The sequence below is a fragment of the Oncorhynchus clarkii genome, unplaced genomic scaffold (assembly GCF_045791955.1).
Source record: "Oncorhynchus clarkii lewisi isolate Uvic-CL-2024 unplaced genomic scaffold, UVic_Ocla_1.0 unplaced_contig_2103_pilon_pilon, whole genome shotgun sequence".
NCBI classification, from domain to species: domain Eukaryota; kingdom Metazoa; phylum Chordata; class Actinopteri; order Salmoniformes; family Salmonidae; genus Oncorhynchus; species Oncorhynchus clarkii.
In genome coordinates, this window is record NW_027260993.1 from 123,048 (window position 1) to 142,394 (window position 19,347).

At 48.9% G+C, this 19,347-nt stretch overlaps 1 protein-coding gene across 1 annotated transcript in view; it reads left to right on the top strand.

Annotated features, from left to right (window-relative positions):
- LOC139402883 (E3 ubiquitin-protein ligase DTX4-like) overlaps positions 1-19,347 on the top strand; it is a 40,028-nt gene that overhangs the window by 17,402 nt on the left and 3,279 nt on the right. The window contains exons 3-6 of the mRNA XM_071146769.1: positions 587-1,613; positions 15,787-16,010; positions 17,721-17,782; positions 18,167-18,553. Of these exons, the coding sequence (XP_071002870.1) occupies positions 587-1,613; positions 15,787-16,010; positions 17,721-17,782; positions 18,167-18,553 (1,700 nt within the window). The remainder of the gene's footprint in view (positions 1-586; positions 1,614-15,786; positions 16,011-17,720; positions 17,783-18,166; positions 18,554-19,347) is intronic.

A 19,347-nucleotide genomic window follows, 5' to 3' on the forward strand; every position in this document is an offset into this window, starting at 1 on the left:
TTTGTAGCTGTTTGGCTGACTGCATTTGGAAATACTTTCATTTGAGTTCAGGTCATTTGAGTTGGGGTTGAGTTCATGTCATTTGAGTTAGATGAGTTCAGGTCATTTGAGTTAGATGAGTTCAGGTCATTTGAGTTAGATGAGTTCAGGTCATTTGAGTTGGGGTTGAGTTCAGGTCATTTGAGTTGGGGATGAGTTCAGGTCATTTGAGTTAGATGAGTTCAGGTCAGAGGATGTGTGAATGTGTGTAAGAGCTCATATTAACTTTCACTTCTGTGGGGAGAATCTAGCTTGTCAATTAAAACCATACGAAAGTGTTCCCACATGCATTTCTGTTCCTGTTTCAACCTCTCCACACTGAAACGACAATGTTAGTACCATTTCCTACTCTTTTCATGATCTAGTCATGCATTCCTGGTTCCTCTCAAGGTTTCTTCCATCCAGGGCCTTCGTCCTGTCCACCGTGCTTCTGCTTGCTCTTCAGTGTCTAGACTAGTTTACTGTGAAGCCCTTTGTGACAACTGCCATTGGAAAAATACATTTGATTGATTGATAGTCGTACTAACCCCAGCATCTCCCCCTGCAGGTATGATCCGGCCGGTGCGCCGTAGCTTCTACGATCCCACGTCGGCGCCGGGCCAGGGTTGGCTGTGGGAGTGGGAGAACGACACGGGCTCCTGGACCCAGTACGACATGGAGGTCGGCATCGCCATCCAGACGGCCCGGGACCGCCAACAGCCCTGGCTGGACCTGGCGCCGCTGGGATTCTGCTACCTGGTGGACCTGCAGGGCATGACCCAGATCAACAGGCAGACCCAGAGACAACGCAGGATACAGCGGAGGTCCGACGTGGCCTACCCACTAGTGTCAGGACCGGTACCCAGGAACGGAGGTGGAGGATCGGGTCCAACGGGAGCGTTACTGGGTGTTGGGGTATCGGGCGTCAACGGGCGCGCTGTGTACCCAAGCGGCGGGCTGGCGACCATGCAGTCCCTCGCCGGGCAGCCGTGCTCCTGCCAGCAGTGCATGCTGGTCTTTAGTGTGAAGCAGAGCACAGTGAGGTCATCGACGCACAAGTTGGGCCACCGGCCGAGTAAACCTCAGAGTAAACCACCCAGCCCCAAATCTGCCACCCTGGGGCGGGGCCAACTCAGGAGCTCCCCCGCTAGACCTGCCTACTCCAAAACCTTACCTCACGGACTCTCCATATCCCGGAACCAGTCCTCACCGCGACGGAATGCTGCCCTCTTCGCACGCTCCCTCTCCCTCCTCAGCGCCCAAACAGGCACCCTCTCCATCTCCAACCGACCCCCTCCTCCCTCCCTCCCGCCCCCTCAGCCGCCCTCCTCCAATCAGGGCCGCCGTCCGTCCGTGCCGCCCCCCTCTCCCTCCTCCACGAGTCAACCGGTGCCCACCGCCACGCTCGTCACCCCGGCGACCGCCGTGACGTCTCCGCCCTCTCCCGTGCCGTCCCCGTCGCCGCGGCCCATGGCTCCCCAGCGCTCGGCGGCGTGCTCTGCCCCCCTGCCCCAGCGGTCCAGTCTGGCTGGGCTCAGCCGGCCCGCCCTGCAACGCATAGCCATGGCCCAGTCACGAGCCCTCATTGCCTCTGGGTGAGTGACACACATACACACAATAACATACACTCACAAACACACACACACTGATGTAACTGATACACACAAACACTCAGTGGTTGCCACGGTGAGTGAGATGGTTTTGGTTGAGTTGTTGTTATGACTGAATGATTCTGGATGATCTCATCTGGTTCTACTTGGTCTTCCATTATGGAAACACTGTGTTGTTGAGATGGCTACATTCTTCTCCTCTTTGGAAGTGAGTCTTTACGGGTCAGTGGATGTGGGACTGTGTCTACTTGTGAGAGGGAGGACGCATCTAACTCTCCCAGCAGCCCTTCTGACAGATGACCATCTGGGGTCCAGAAAGAAAGGAGCGGTTGTGGAGGAATGAAGGGATGGAGGGAGGGGGGGAATGAGGGGATGGAATGGGGGAATGAGGGGAGGGGAGGAATGAGGGGATGGAGGGAGGGGAGGAATGAGGGGATGGAGGGAGGGGGGGATGGAGGGGGGATGGAATGAGGGAATGAGGGGATGGAGGGAGGGGAGGAATGAGGGGATGGAGGGAGGGGAGGAATGAGGGGATGGAGGGAGGGGAGGAGGCCTCCCACCGTCACTCTCTTCCCCCTCTACCCTGCACTCGCCCACCCCCTCCGACTCTTCCTTCGCTCTGTCTCTCTCTCTCTCTTTGGGTTTCCCAGGACTCCTGTGTTCTGGGGGCCCATCCCGGGCTCTATTGTGTGCGCCCAAGCGTTTCCACGGCAACCTTTGTGGCTGCATTGAGGCCTAGTCGGCATTCGCAACACAATGCCCGCCTCTGCAGTGGCCAGCCCGGAACAACAGGGTCTGGGCTGGGGGAGCAGTGAGGCAGGTAGGGGGGTTGTTTTTGGGGAGTAGAAGGTTAGGGGCGGAGGAGGGGAGGTCGAGGGATATATGCATGGGGGTGAAGGGATTTCTGGATAGTAGGGAGTGCGGGGCTAGAAGGAAGACAAAAGCAGAAGCCACAGTCATCATTGTAATGCTCCGTCTCGGTCTGTCTTGAGGCTTTTGTCAAGGAGGATCTTGGGGGGTTGGGGAGCAAGAGAGACCTACATTTAGGGAGTTTGGGGGGGTAGACATAGCCAGCTAGACACAGACACTGTCAGAGGGAAGGAGGGGAGGGACGGACAAAGGAACAACTCAGCAACTAGCAGAGATTGATCACAATCAGGCCACAGCCGGAGGGAGGGAGGGAGGGAGGGAGGGAGGGAGGGAGGGAGGGAGGGAGGGAGGGAGCAAACCTAGATTGTTGATTGTAATATGCAGAGCAGTGTTACGTTGTCAGTCAGTTGTCGCACACACACGGAGTTGTGAAATTGTTTCAAACCAAGGGGGACACACACACAGAGAAAGTCAATATTGACGCCCTCACAAAGCTGCAGGAATGTGTCTCTCTTTCTTCTAGTGGGGGAGTGTGAGAAAGAGACGACAGAGTGAAAACAGAAAGGGGGAGGAAGGGTTTCAGAGGGCTGAGAAAAGAGGAGAGAGAGGGAGACAGTATGGTAACACCATTACACTGTATATAGACATAATGACATGTTAAATGTCTCTATTATTTGGGAAGTTGTGTGAGTAATATTTACTCCTCACTTTTGTTTATTTCACTTTTGTTTATCATTTCACTTGCTTTGGCGATGTAAACTGTTTCCCATGCCAATAAAACCCTTAAATAGAATTGAATTTAATTGAAGAGAGAGAGAGAGAGCAAGGTTAATAGAATCTCTGGAAACCGAGCCAAAAGTAAAAAAATGGCAACAGGTACAGTATTTTGTAACGCAACAGGGTTATGTTGCATTGACTGTGTCTGGCCAATAGGGGAGCTCTCTGCCACTTTAATAGTCCACCAATCTACTGCTTTGTCTGGCTGTGATGCCGTTTTCATACAGCATATTGGTTAGCAATTTTCAAATGTACCAAAGTTATGGAATAACAAACTGGTGTTTTAAGTGTGTGTGTGTACTTACACACGAGAGTATGAGAATGCTTGGGAGTTTGAATGATTTAGCCTTGGGAGCAACAATCTTCATGACCATCTGGGGACACAGGGAGGAGCGGAGGGGGAGGAGAGGAAGAGAGATAACAAAGAAGGGGAGGAGTGTGTGATGGAGTGGGGGTTAGGGTCACTAGGGGTCAAGAGGCTCTCCCACCCCACCCTCCTCTCTCTTCTCCCACACCCAACCCTCCTCTCCCCCACCCTCCTCTCTTTCTTCTCCCCACCCGCCTCTCCCCCACCCTCCTCTCCCTCTTCTCCCCCACCCTCCTCTCCCCCAGCCACCCTCCTTTCTCCTCTCCCCCACCCCACCCTCCTCTCCCCCACCCCACCCTCCTCTCCTCCACCACCCTCCCCAGTCTCACTGTCTGTCTGCCCCTCTCCCACTAAGACACTAGATACACAAACAAACAACCCCAAAGAGAAATAAACTGTGCACTGCAATGTCCACATTCCATTGTCTTCCTAAGCTAACTAGTAAAGTATGTACACTGAGTGCACTAGGTTGACTAGTACAGTAGTCTTAGTAGATCTAGGATCAGCCTTCCTAATCCTAACCTTAACCAAACTGATCTTAGATCAGGGTTCAGGAGAAACTGCATCCTATTCAGAAGCAGGAAGTGTGATTATCTAGGAACCAGAGTTTCTCACCCGGCTGAGATGCAGAGATGCTAATTCAAGTCTATAATAATGTCATTATTAACTAATTAGCACAGGAGGTGTGAGAGTGAGTGAGTGAGAGTGAGAGAGGGAGAGAGAGAGAGATGGTAGGATATAAAGAAGGGAGAGGAATATACAGATAAAACAACAGACAGACTCAGAGGGGAAGGGCCTTGGAAAAAGTAAGACCTCATCTGACCCTGAGAAAAGAGGAACAGATGAATGGAAGAGAAAGAAACAAATAGAGATCTGGGTGAAGGACGTCGATGAAGAGGAGCGTGGGAAAGACATTCAGTTCATTTGTTTCATCTGCATTCTGGATAATGGGCTCCATGTAGTAAAGGCCCAATGCAGATGTTTTTATCTCAATATCAAATCATTACTGGCTAACAATTAGGTACCTGACTGCAATGGTTTTCAATTCAAATGGTCAAAAAGAAACAAAAATAGCTTCTTAGCAAAGAGTCATTTCTCAAACAAGAATTCTGCTGGGGCTGTCTGGGAGGGGTCTGAGTGGGGAGGGGACAACTGAAAACAAGTTATTATTGGCAGAGAGGTTTGGAACTCTCTTTCTTATTGGTCTGTTAACTAATTTCCCGCCTGGTGATGTCACCAGGGAGGCCAAAACTCCATCCCCCGCAAAACAGCTCTTACACTAAAAGGACATTATCATCACTTTCACAATCTCTCAGTATTATTCCAACCTCGAAGCGTGGAAATATACACTGAGTGTACAAAACATTAAGGACAACTTCCTGATATGGAGTCGCACCCCCCCCCCCCCCCCCCCCTTGCCCCCAGAACAGCCTCAACTCGTCAGGCATGGACTCTGCAAGGGTGTCAAAAGCGTTCCACAGGGATGCTGGCCCATGTTGACTTCAATGCTTCCCACAGTTGTGTTAAGTTGGCTGAATGTCCTTTGGGTGGTGGACCATTCATGACACGCATGGGAAACTGTTGAGCGTGAAAAACCCAGCAACGTTGCAGTTCTTGACACAAACTGGTGCACCAACAATACCCCGTTCAAAGGCACTAAAATATTTTGTCTTGCCTCTTCACCCTCTGAATGGTACACATACACAATCCATGTCTCAATTCTCTCAAGACTTAAAAATCCTTTTTTAACCTGACTCCTCCCCTTCATCTATGCTGATTTGAAGTGGATGTAACATGTGACATCAATAAGGAATCACAGCTTTCATCTGGATTCACCTTATCAGTCTGTCATTAAAAGAACAGGTGTACTCAATGTTTTGTACACTCGGTGTATATAAAAAAATATGGAAATCACGTTTTTGACTGCACTGAGCCTTTAAGGTCAAATGTGTTAGTGCCTATGTACTATAGGTGAAGCAGGCCATGTGTTAGTGCCTATGTACTGTAGGTGAAGCAGGCCATGTCTTAGTGCCTATGTACTGTAGGTGAAGCAGGCCATGTGTTAGTGCCTATGTACTGTAGGTGAAGCAGGCCATGTGTTAGTGGCTATGTACTGTAGGTGAAGCAGGCCGTGTGTTAGTGCCTATGTACTATAGGTGAAGCAGGCCATGTGTTAGTGCCTATGTACTGTAGGTGAAGCAGGCCGTGTCTTAGTGCCTATGTACTGTAGGTGAAGCAGGCCGTGTGTTAGTGCCTATGTACTATAGGTGAAGCAGGCCATGTGTTAGTGCCTATGTACTGTAGGTGAAGCAGGCCATGTCTTAGTGCCTATGTACTGTAGGTGAAGCAGGCCATGTGTTAGTGCCTATGTACTGTAGGTGAAGCAGGCCATGTGTTAGTGGCTATGTACTGTAGGTGAAGCAGGCCGTGTGTTAGTGCCTATGTACTATAGGTGAAGCAGGCCATGTGTTAGTGCCTATGTACTGTAGGTGAAGCAGGCCGTGTCTTAGTGCCTATGTACTGTAGGTGAAGCAGGCCGTGTGTTAGTGCCTATGTACTATAGGTGAAGCAGGCCATGTGTTAGTGCCTATGTACTGTAGGTGAAGCAGGCCATGTGGTAGTGCCTATGTACTGTAGGTGAAGCAGGCCATGTGGTAGTGCCTATGTACTGTAGGTGAAGCAGGCCATGTGTTAGTGCCTATGTACTGTAGGTGAAGCAGGCCATGTGTTAGTGCCTATGTACAGTAGGTAAAGCAGGCCATGTGTTAGTGCCTATGTACTGTAGGTGAAGCAGGCCATGTGTTAGTGCCTATGTACTGTAGGTGAAGCAGGCCATGTGTTAGTGCCTATGTACTGTAGGTGAAGCAGGCCGTGTGTTAGTGCCTATGTACTATAGGTGAAGCAGGCCATGTGTTAGTGCCTATGTACTGTAGGTGAAGCAGGCCATGTGGTAGTGCCTATGTACTGTAGGTGAAGCAGGCCATGTGGTAGTGCCTATGTACTGTAGGTGAAGCAGGCCATGTGGTAGTGCCTATGTGCTGTAGGTGAAGCAGGCCATGTGGTAGTGCCTATGTACTGTAGGTGAAGCAGGCCATGTCTTAGTGCCTATGTACTGTAGGTGAAGCAGGCCGTGTGTTAGTGCCTATGTACTATAGGTGAAGCAGGCCATGTGTTAGTGCCTATGTACTGTAGGTGAAGCAGGCCATGTGGTAGTGCCTATGTACTGTAGGTGAAGCAGGCCATGTGGTAGTGCCTATGTACTGTAGGTGAAGCAGGCCATGTGTTAGTGCCTATGTACTGTAGGTGAAGCAGGCCATGTGTTAGTGCCTATGTACAGTAGGTGAAGCAGGCCATGTGTTAGTGCCTATGTACTGTAGGTGAAGCAGGCCATGTGTTAGTGCCTATGTACTGTAGGTGAAGCAGGCCGTGTGTTAGTGCCTATGTACTATAGGTGAAGCAGGCCATGTGTTAGTGCCTATGTACTGTAGGTGAAGCAGGCCATGTGGTAGTGCCTATGTACTGTAGGTGAAGCAGGCCATGTGGTAGTGCCTATGTACTGTAGGTGAAGCAGGCCATGTGGTAGTGCCTATGTACTGTAGGTGAAGCAGGCCATGTGTTAGTGCCTATGTACTGTAGGTGAAGCAGGCCATGTGTTAGTGCCTATGTACTGTAGGTGAAGCAGGCCATGTGTTAGTGCCTATGTACTGTAGGTGAAGCAGGCCATGTGTTAGTGCCTATGTACTGTAGGTGAAGCAGGCCATGTGTTAGTGAAGATCTCCTCTATTTAGGGCTTTGTGGAGGCCTACAACGGTGTGTGTAACTATCGGAGTGCAGACATGCTAGTGTGTGTCACTGCGTCTGCGTCACAGGTGGTTGGTGGCACCTTAATTGGGGAGGATACACTCGTGGTAATGACTGGAGCAGAATCATTGGAATGGTATCAAAAAACATCAAACACATGGTTTCCATGGTTTCCAGGTGTTTGATGCCATTCCGTTTGCTCCGTTCTGGACATTATTATGAGCCGTCCTCCCCTCAGCAGCCTCCACTGGTCTGAGTGGGTACATGTGTGTGTCAGTGTGTCTGAGTGGGTACATGTGTGTGTGTCAGTGTGTCTGAGTGGGTACATGTGTGTGTGTCAGTGTGTCTGAGTGGGTACATGTGTGTGTCAGTGTGTCTGAGTGGGTACATGTGTGTGTCAAGTGTGTGTATATATATATATATATATATATATACACTGCTCAAAAAAATAAAGGGAACACTTAAACAACACAATGTAACTCCAAGTCAATCACACTTCTGTGAAATCAAACTGTCCACTTAGGAAGCAACACTGATTGACAATAAATTTCACATGCTGTTGTGCAAATGAAATAGACAACAGGTGGAAATTATAGGCATTTAGTATGACACCCCCAATAAAGGAGTGGTTCTGCAGGTGGGGACCACAGACCACTTCTCAGTTCCTATGCTTCCTGGCTGATGTTTTGGTCACTTTTGAATGCTGGCGGTGCTTTCACTCTAGTGGTAGCATGAGACGGAGTCTACAACCCACACAAGTGGCTCAGGTAGTGCAGCTCATCCAGGATGGCACATCAATGCGAGATGTGGCAAGAAGGTTTGCTGTGTCTGTCAGCGTAGTGTCCAGAGCATGGAGGCGCTACCAGGAGACAGGCCAGTACATCAGGAGATGTTGTGGAGGCCGTAGGGGGGCAACAACCCAGCAGCAGGACCGCTACCTCCGCCTTTGTGCAAGGAGGAGCAGGAGGAGCACTGCCAGAGCCCTGCAAAATTACCTCCAGCAGGCCACAAATGTGCATGTGTCTGCTCAAACGGTCAGAAACAGACTCCATGAGGGTGGTATGAGGGCCCGACGTCCACAGGTGGGGGTTGTGCTTACAGCCCAAAACCGTGCAGTGCAGGACGTTTGGCATTTGCCAGAGAACACCAAGACTGTGCTCTTCACAGATGAAAGCAGGTTCACACTGAGCACATGTGACAGACGTGACAGAGTCTGGAGACACCGTGGAGAACGTTCTGCTGCCTGCAACATCCTCCAGCATGACCGGTTTGGCTGTGGGTCATTCATGGTGTGGGGTGGCATTTCTTTGGGGGGCCGCACAGCCCTCCATGTGCTCGCCAGAGGTAGCCTGATTAGGTACCGAGATGAGATCCTCAGACCCCTTGTGAGACCATATGCTGGTGTGGTTGGCCCTGGGTTCCTCCTAATGCAAGACAATGCTAGACCTCATGTGGCTGGAGTGTGTCAGCAGTTCCTGCAAGAGGAAGGCATTGATGCTATGGACTGGCCCGCCCGTTCCCCAGACCTGAATCCAATTGAGCACATCTGGGACATCATGTCTCGCTCCATCCACCAACGTCACGTTGCACCACAGACTGTCCAGGAGTTGGCGGATGCTTTAGTCCAGGTCTGGGAGGAGATCCCTCAGGAGACCATCCGCCACCTCATCAGGAGCATGCCCAGGCATTGTAGGGAGGTCATACAGGCACGTGGAGGCCACACACACTACTGAGCCTCATTTTTACTTGTTTTAAGGACATTACATCAAAGTTGGGTCAGCCTGTAGTGTGGTTTTCCACTTTAATTTTGAGTGTGACTCCAAATCCAGACCTCCATGGGTTGATAAATTTGATTTCCATTGATCATTTTTGTGTGATTTTGTTGTCAGCACATTCAACTATGTAAAGAAAAAAGTATTTAATAAGAATATTTCATTCATTCAGATCTAGGATGTGTTATTTTAGTGTTCCCTTTATTTTTTTGAGCAGTGTGTGTATATATATATCTATATATATATATATATATATATATATATATATATATATATATATATATATATATTATGGTGGATTACACCTATGGTCTCTAGTTGCTGTGTGTGTAATGATGAGTGGTTGTCTCTGTCTTTCTGTCTCTCTGTCTCTTGCTTTTCTTTCATTCATGGTTTAGGGTTGTACACTGGTCATTCACTCTCTGACTCACTCATTGTTCCAGGTGTGTGTGTGTGTGTGTGTGTCAGTAGGACAGCTGGGAATTGTGTTAATGCATTGTAGATAAGCTGGGGCTCAAACGAGACTAAACCTTCTCCACAGTGCATTTCTACCTCACAATAACCGTCACGCTGCACGGTCAGCGGTCTCGTACGGCTTACTGTAGTATTAATAACCTCACTGACTGGTTACTGTCTCCATCTTCATTCAGCTCAGGTCTGGTCATAGGTCTAATAGGCCATTCAGCACTTAACATGACCCCTGTGTGTGTGTCAAGTTGTCAACAACACTGACTTGAGGTCAGACTGGATCTACTGTAAACTCTTAGAGAAGAAGTAGCTACCTAGAACCATAAGGGTTGTTCAACTGTCCCCATAGGAGAACGCTGTGAAAACCATTTTTGGGGGTTCCAAGTGGAACTTTTTTCACCACCAAAGGGTTCTTTCTGAAAAAATCTATACAGTAACATATGGGGATATATCATTTTTGACGATATATCGTGTCTTGTTGTTTTGACAATATCGCAAGATTGAACACATGTATTTTACCCCCAGTTCTGATCTTGTCTCATCGCTGTAACTCCCCAACAGGCTCGGGTGGCGAAGGTGGAGTCATGTGTGCTCTGAAGCATGACCCGCCTAACCACCCTTCTTAACACCCACAGTCCCTGTGGGACCTCCCGATCACGGTCGCTTGTAATACAGCCTGGGATCAAACCCGGGTCTGTAGAGACGCCACAACAAGCCACTACCTAACGGGTCAACAAGCCACTACCTAACGGGTCAACAAGCCACTACCTAACAGGTCAACAAGCCCGTTGCGATACATGCGATGCAGTGCCGTAGACTGCTGCCCCACTCAGGAAGCCCTCGTAGTATTATTTTAGCGCCAGCTGCCTCAACTCCAGTGTCCTTCCTTCAGAGCTTGTTCTCCATCTGTTTCAATACGGAGACATTTGGTTTTCATCACTTTCATTTCCATGACTGATTAAAAGTCATGTTCTCATGGCTCCCTCTTGTCCCTCTGCAGCAGACATGAGGTCTGAAATGAAATCACAGTAGCGAATCGAAATACATTTAGAATCGTGAGAATTGTAATACATATGGTATCAGGATAATACTGTATCGTGAGGTCCCTGGCGATTCCCAGCCCTACACACACACACACACACACACACACACACACAGTGAGTCACTCACTCACTCAGTGACTGTGACACCTGCAGGGAGGGTTAACCAAAAGCCTCTTAGCTCCAACTCAAAGCTTGTTAAGGCAGAACCCTGAACCGGAAGCAACAGATGATGATGACAGTCACCTGCCACCAGTCCCTTTCACTGTCCTCCTGTCTGTCTGTCCTCCTGTCTTCCTGTCTGTCTTCCTGTCTGTCTGTATGTCCTCCTGGACCTGTTAGGTAGTGGCTGGTGGACCCGTTAGGTAGAGGCTGGTGGACCCGTTAGGTAGTGGCTTGTTGACCTGTTAGGTAGTGGCTTGTGGACCTGTTAGGTAGTGGCTTGTGGACCTGTTAGGTAGTGGCTTGTTGACCTGTTAGGTAGTGGCTGGTGGACCCGTTAGGTAGTGGCTTGTTGACCTGTTAGGTAGTGGCTTGTTGACCTGTTAGGTAGTGGCTGGTGGACCCGTTAGGTAGTGGCTTGTGGACCTGTTAGGTAGTGGCTTGTTGACCTGTTAGGTAGTGGCTTGTTGACCTGTTAGGTAGTGGCTTGTTGACCTGTTAGGTAGTGGCTTGTTGACCTGTTAGGTAGTGGCTTGTTGACCTGTTAGGTAGTGGCTTGTTGACCTGTTAGGTAGTGGCTTGTTGACCTGTTAGGTAGTGGCTGGTGGACCCGTTAGGTAGTGGCTTGTTGACCTGTTAGGTAGTGGCTTGTTGACCTGTTAGGTAGTGGCTGGTGGACCCGTTAGGTAGTGGCTTGTGGACCTGTTAGGTAGTGGCTTGTTGACCTGTTAGGTAGTGGCTTGTTGACCTGTTAGGTAGTGGCTTGTTGACCTGTTAGGTAGTGGCTTGTTGACATGTTAGGTAGTGGCTTGTTGACCTGTTAAGTAGTGGCTTGTTGACCTGTTAGGTAGTGGCTTGTTGACCTGTTAGGTAGTGGCTTGTTGACCTGTTAGGTAGTGGCTGGTGGACCCGTTAGGTAGTGGCTTGTTGACCCGTTAGGTAGTGGCTGGTTGACCCGTCAGGTAGTGGCTTGTTGACCCGTCAGGTAGTGGCTTGTTGACCCGTTAGGTAGTGGCTGGTGGACCCGTCAGGTAGTGGCTTGTTGACCCGTCAGGTAGTGGCTTGTTGACCCGTCAGGTAGTGGCTTGTTGACCCGTCAGGTAGTGGCTGGTGGACCCGTTAGGTAGTGGCTGGTGGACCCGTTAGGTAGTGGCTGGTGGACCCCTCAGGTAGTGGCTGGTGGACCCGTCAGGTAGTGGCTGGTGGACCCGTCAGGTAGTGGCTGGTGGACCCGTCAGGTAGTGGCTGGTGGACCCGTCAGGTAGTGGCTGGTGGACCCGTCAGGTAGTGGCTGGTGGACCCGTCAGGTAGTGGCTGGTGGACCCGTCAGGTAGTGGCTGGTGGACCCGTCAGGTAGTGGCTGGTGGACCCGTCAGGTAGTGGCTGGTGGACCCGTCAGGTAGTGGCTGGTGGACCCGTCAGGTAGTGGCTGGTGGACCCGTTAGGTAGTGGCTGGTGGACCCGTCAGGTAGTGGCTGGTGGACCCGTCAGGTAGTGGCTGGTGGACCCGTTAGGTAGTGCTTGTGGAGTTTCTTTAAACTGGGTTAAGGATAGAGATATAATAGCATGTTATCATAGTGTTTAATAGCCGACTGACTGGTTAATAGAGGACATTATTAAACTGCGGTGTGTGGTGACCATGAACTGAGCTGTGGTGTAGTCACAACATACCATCTATAACTATTATTACTATACTACCATCACTACATACCATCTATAACTATTATTACTATACTACCATCACTACATACCATCTATAACTATTATTACTATACTACCATCACTACATACCATCTATAACTATTATTACTATACTACCATCACTACATACCATCTATAACTATTATTTCTATACTACCATCACTATATATCATCTATAACTAGTATTACTATACTACCATCACTACATACCATCTATAACTATTATTACTATACTACCATCACTACATACCATCTATAACTATTATTACTATATATCATCTATAACTATTATTACTATACCACCATCACTACATACCATCTATAACTATTATTACTATACTACCATCACTACATACCATCTATAACTATTATTACTATACTACCATCACTACATACCATCTATAACTATTATTACTATACTACCATCACTACATACCATCTATAACTATTATTACTATACTACCATCACTACATACCATCTATAACTATTATTACTATACCACCATCACTACATACCATCTATAACTATTATTACTATACTACCATCACTACATACCATCTATAACTATTATTACTATACTACCATCACTACATACCATCTATAACTATTATTACTATACTACCATCACTACATACCATCTATAACTATTATTACTATACTACCATCACTACATAGTATGCACAGTATGTAAACATGCAGTGTAATTGTCTATTTGAAAGGTCACACAAAAGCAATGATATCCTCACTTTGGTGGGTCACAACACGAGGAACAAAGCTCCCAGGCTCAGCCCTCCTGCCGTGTCTGTGTGGTTGCTACCAGCGACAGTAACTCACAGCTCTCAGAGCGACTGACTAATTTCATGTCGGGAAGCAACAAAACGAACAGCAAACCCTGTTTGTGATGCGTGGCAGCGCAGGAGGAACAGCGCAGGAGGAACAGCGCGGGGGAAAAACTATTGTTTTTGATAATATTTGCCCATTCTAAATGACACCCCCCCGTCGAGGGGAGATGTAGCATGGTTAGTTAGACTCCACAACTCTGCTGTGGTGTAGCCTGTACAGTACCGTTTACACATGGGAAGCTCTGTGGTTATTATATTACTAGTCATTTAAAAGACCAGGCCAAGTCGTGTCAAGACTGGGTTGTGTTGTGGTGTAGCCTGTACAGTACCGTTTACACATGGGAAGCTCTGTGGTGTAGCCTGTACAGTACCGTTTACACATGGGAAGCTCTGTGGTGTAGCCTGTACAGTACCGTTTACACATGGGAAGCTCTGTGGTTATTATATTACTAGTCATTTAAAAGACCAGGCCAAGTCGTGTCAAGACTGGGTTGTGTTGTGGTCAAGTTTGTTGTTCATTATTGGGGATTTCCCAGTTCCGTGTGTGTGTGTGTGTGTGTGTGTTTCCGTAAGTGGTTAGTCAGGGTGGTATTAGTCAATAGAGCCGGTGACGTGGTGAAGGTAATCCATGATCCTGGGTGTGTGATGTGATGCTCACTGTCAGTTCTGTGACGTCTCCTCTCTCTGAGGTCACTGGCCAGCAGATGGAAACTCACGGATTACATATATAAGACAGGACGCACACACACTTGGTCCGATTCACACACTGCTTCTAGGACAGAGGGAGAGGAGGAGGTCTGTAGAGAGAAAGAACAGAAACTGAGTCCAGCTCAGAGACAGAATAAAGGTTTGCGTAGCAGCCAATTCAAGCTGTGAGAGAGAGAGAGAGAAAGAAATAGAGAGCGAGAGAGAGAGAAAGAAATAGAGAGAGGGGTAAAGAGGAGTGGAACCTCTTCTTCAACTTCTCATTGACACATCCCTAGTGGTTCTCTGTTCCCCTGGTGAAGAGAAAGGAAATCGATTCCTCCGTGACTCGTTTTCTTGTAGTTTATTACTTAATTGATTGTGCCGGGACTGACCTCTGTGGGAGAATGACAATCCTCACGTCCTTAATGTGAGTATCCATCCCTAGGAAGAAGTGTGTGTGTGTGTGTGTGTGTGTGTGTGTGTGTGTGTGTGTGTGTGTGTGTGTGTGTGTGTGTGTGTGTGTGTGTGTGTGTGTGTGTGTGTGTGTGTGTGTGTGTGTGTGTGTGTGTGTGTGTGTGTGTGTGTGTGTGTGTGTGTGTGTGTGTGTGTGTGTGTGTGTGTGCTGCTGCTGATTTTATCGACAATGTAGGATACCCAAGGACAACACAAATCGTCATATCTTATCTATCTGCTCCAATATCGTTGACACTCAAAAGCTGTGTTGTCTGTGGTAAAAGTAGATGATCTGGGGAACTAGAGTTTAGTACAATATCTTTGGTGTGAATGACACAGACGTTCTACCTGGACTCTAGAATGGTAGAGTCGCTATTGGCGCGTTCTAGAATCATCCAGAAATATGTCAAAGGACAAACAATAGGGGATTGTTTGACTGACACCGTCAGAGCCGTATATAGCTGGAGGCATCCTACGTGGGCTCTGGTCAGGCGTAGCTCGCTGTGTAGGGAATAGGGCGCCACTTAGACCCAACCCGTGTTCTCTGAAACGTACAGGCTAGACAGAGGATATCTGGCAGTACCATCTATGGTATGAGTCTTTGACCCAGATCAGGAGACTGGCCGGTGGGCCACACACACACACACAGCCACACATAGAAATAGATTATTCTAATTTTATGGGCACACACAGCCACACACAGCCACACATAGAAATAGATTATTCTAATTTTATGGGCACACACATACAGGTCATTGGCTCCTGGACATTTTTTGAATTGGTGACATGCAGCAGCTGGTCGTAGTAGGTGAGGTGTTGTTGCCAATAGAGATTACAGCTGGCCCGTGTACACCTGAACGACTGCTTCCCAAATGGCACCCTATTCCCTACATAGTGCACTACTTTGGACCAGAGCCCTATACGTAGTGCGCTATCTATGGTGGGGTGCCATTTGGGACAGACTTCTCTACCTGTCTATACTGTAGGTGGCTTGGTTAACGTCTTGTAATCACACGGACTAGGCTCGTCCCAACCCTGTGTGGGGGTCAGCAGTGGGCCTGCTGTATTTCTGTCTGTTAGTGTCAGGGAGGGTTTGTTTAGTGCAAGTCCTGTAACAGCTGATCCCAGGTCAGCGCTGCAACTCCCAGAGTCTTCCCAGGCGTATGTTTGGTGAGATGCCAGTGTGTAACCAGCATGTGGTTCCCGTTGTGTTTCAGCGTGCCCACTGTCCCAGTGAAGAACCTCAGTGGGAACAGCCCGGTCCACCCAGCGCTGGCCGGTATCACGGGGATCCTGATGAGCGCTGCGGGGTTCCCTGTGTGTCTCACCCGCCCACCCAAACTGGTGCTGCACCCCCCGCCCGTCAGCAAGAGGGACATCAAGCCCGTCCCCGGCCTGGGTCACTGCTGCCGCAAGACCACCAAGAAACAGGCCCGCAAAGGTACAATAGGACACACTATAAAACCAGCACTAATATATAGGCCTATACACACACACACACACACACAGTCACACACACAGACACCCCTATACACAAATTCATTACATTGTGTGGAAGATTTTTGCTCTACACACTCATATGTTCTCTCTCCTTCTCTCTCTCCTCCTGTCTCTCCTTATGTTTTCTCTCTCCTTTCTCTCTTCTCTCTCTCCTCCTTTCTCTCCTTATGTTTTCTCTCTCCTTTCTCTCTTCTCTCTCTCCTCCCCTTATGTTTTCTCTCCTCATCTCTCTCCTTATGTTTTCTCTCTCCTTTCTCTCCTTCTCTCTCTCCTCCTCTCTCTCCTTATGTTTTCTCTCTCCTTTCTCTCCTTCTCTCTCTCCTTATGTTTTCTCTCTCCTTTCTCTCCTTCTCTCTCTCCTCCCCTTATGTTTTCTCTCTCCTTTCTCCCCTTCTCTCTCTCCTTATGTTTTCTCTCCTCCTTTCTCTCCTTATGTTTTCTCTCTCCTTCTCTCTCTCCTCCTCTCTCTCCTTATGTTTTCTCTCTCCTTCTCTCTCTCCTCCTTTCTCTCCTTATGTTTTCTCTCCTTCTCTCTCTCCTCCTCTCTCTCCTTATGTTTCCTCTCTTCTCTCTCTCCTCCTTTCTCTCCTTATGTTTTCTCTCTCCTTTCTCTCCTTCTCTCTCTCCTCCTCTCTCTCCTTATGTTTTCTCTCTCCTTTCTCTCCTTCTCTCTCTCCTTATGTTTTCTCTCTCCTTTCTCTCCTTCTCTCTCTCCTCCCCTTATGTTTTCTCTCTCCTTTCTCCCCTTCTCTCTCTCCTTATGTTTTCTCTCCTCCTTTCTCTCCTTATGTTTTCTCTCTCCTTCTCTCTCTCCTCCTCTCTCTCCTTATGTTTTCTCTCTCCTTCTCTCTCTCCTCCTTTCTCTCCTTATGTTTTCTCTCCTTCTCTCTCTCCTCCTCTCTCTCCTTATGTTTCCTCTCTTCTCTCTCTCCTCCTTTCTCTCCTTATGTTTTCTCTCCTTCTCTCTCTCCTCCTCTCTCTCCTTATGTTTTCTCTCTCCTTCTCTCTCTCCTCCTTTCTCTCCTTATGTTTTCTCTCTCCTTCTCTCTCTCCTCCTTTCTCTCCTTATGTTTTCTCTCTCCTTCTCTCTCTCCTCCTTTCTCCCCTTATGTTTTCTCTCTCCTCCTTTCTCCCCTTATGTTTTCTCTCTCCTCCTCTCTCTCCTCCTTTCTCTCCTTATGTTTTCTCTCTCCTTCTCTCTCTCCTCCTTTCTCTCCTTATGTTTTCTCTCTCCTTCTCTCTCCTTATGTTTTCTCTCTCCTTATGTTTTCTCTCTCCTTCTCTCTCTCCTCCCCTTATGTTTTCTCTCTCCTTATGTTTTCTCTCTCCTTCTCTCTCTCCTCCTTTCTCTCCTTATGTTTTCTCTCTCCTTATGTTTTCTCTCTCCTTCTCTCTCTCCTCCTTTCTCTCATTATGTTTTCTCTCTCCTTATGTTTTCTCTCTCCTTATGTTTTCTCTCTCCTTCTCTCTCTCCTCCTTTCTCCCCTTATGTTTTCTCTCTCCTTATGTTTTCTCTCTCCTTATGTTTTCTCTCTTCTCTCTCTCCTCCCCTTATGCTTTCTCTCTCCTTTCTCTCCTTCTCTCTCTCCTCCTCTTTCTCCTTATGTTTTCTCTCTCCTTCTCTTTCTCCTCCTGTCTCTCCTCTCTCCAGGTAAGACAACAGAGGAGGTGGTGAAGCAGTATCTTCAGAAAGTCAGGATAGCACCAGAGGAGGTGAGACCTGTTCTCTCCAGTCATTGGTTAAGTCTGAAATGACACCCTATGCCCTATAAAGTGCCATACGTTTCACCAGGGCCCATAGGGTGTCATTTGGGACGGGTCTATTATCATCACAACACATTATCTGTTGAAGGAAATGTGGATAGCCAAGTACATATTTAAAGAAAGACCTGCACGCTGCTCTGGCCTGTAACACTTTCATTGATTAACGTTACCTATTGGCCAGCTAGCCTTCGTCAGCGCTTTCAAGAATTTTATTGAATGATTCCCACTCACCTGCAACAAGCTGATTCAGCTGTGTGGGTGCTTTTCCTATTTTGGATAGCTAAGTACTTACAGGTTGGCTAAAGGATCCCTCCTATCCTCTCCTCTCCTCAGAACTGTACCATCTGTATGGAGGCCCTCGGGGGGGTGTCAGGCTACAAGGGTGGTGACTTCATAGGTCGCCTGGCCCAGTGTGGGCACCAGTACCACCTCCAGTGCCTGGTGGCCATGTACAACAACGGCAACAAAGATGGCAGCCTGCAGTGCCCCACCTGCAAAACCATCTACGGCGTGAAGACGGGCAACCAGCCGCCCGGGAAGATGGAGTACCACGTCATCCCCCACTCGCTGCCTGGCCACCACGACTGCAAGACCATCCGCATCATCTACAACGTCCTGCCTGGCATCCAGGGCCCAGAGCACCCCAACCCAGGCAAGCCCTTTACAGCCAGAGGGTTCCCGCGTCACTGCTACCTCCCAGACAGCGAGAAGGGACGCAAGGTAAGAACCTACGCTTTGACATATTCCATTGTAGCAGATACTGTTGTCCAGTACAACTCAAAGCTTTCTGGATTTTAGCCCAATCTTTGTCCTTTATAAACCCGGGACGTTTTCCCTTGAAGTTGTATCGAGGAAACTCTGAAAGTTGAAATTATGAATCCGTCTCTAACCATCTCACCTCCTTTTCCCTCCACCTCCTCTCCCTCCACCTCCTCTCCCTCCACGTCCTCTCCCTCTCTCCCTCCACCTTCTCTCCCTCCACCTTCTCTCCCTCCACCTTCTCTCCCTCCACCTTCTCTCCCTCCACCTTCTCTCCCTCCACCTCCTCTCCCTCTCTCCCTCCACCTCCTCTCCCGCCACCTCCTCTCCCTCCACCTCCTCTCCCTCCACCTCCTCTCCCTCCACCTCCTCTCCCTCTCTCCCTCCACCTTCTCTCCCTCCACCTTCTCTCCCTCCACCTCCTCGCCCTCTCTCCCTCCACCTTCTCTCCCTCCACCTTCTCTCCCTCCACCTTCTCTCACTCCACCTTCTCTCCCTCTCTCCCTCCACCTTTTCTCCCTCTACCTCCTCTCCCTCTACCTCCTCTCCCTCTACCTCCTCTCCCTCCACCTCCTCTCCCTCCACCTTCTCTCCCTCCACCTTCTCTCCCTCCACCTTCTCTCCCTCCACCTTCTCTCTCTCTCCCTCTCTCCCTCCACCTTCTCTCCCTCCACCTTCTCTCTCCACGTCCTCTCTCTCCACCTCCTCTCTCTCCACGTCCTCTCTCTCCACGTCCTCTCTCTCCACGTCCTCTT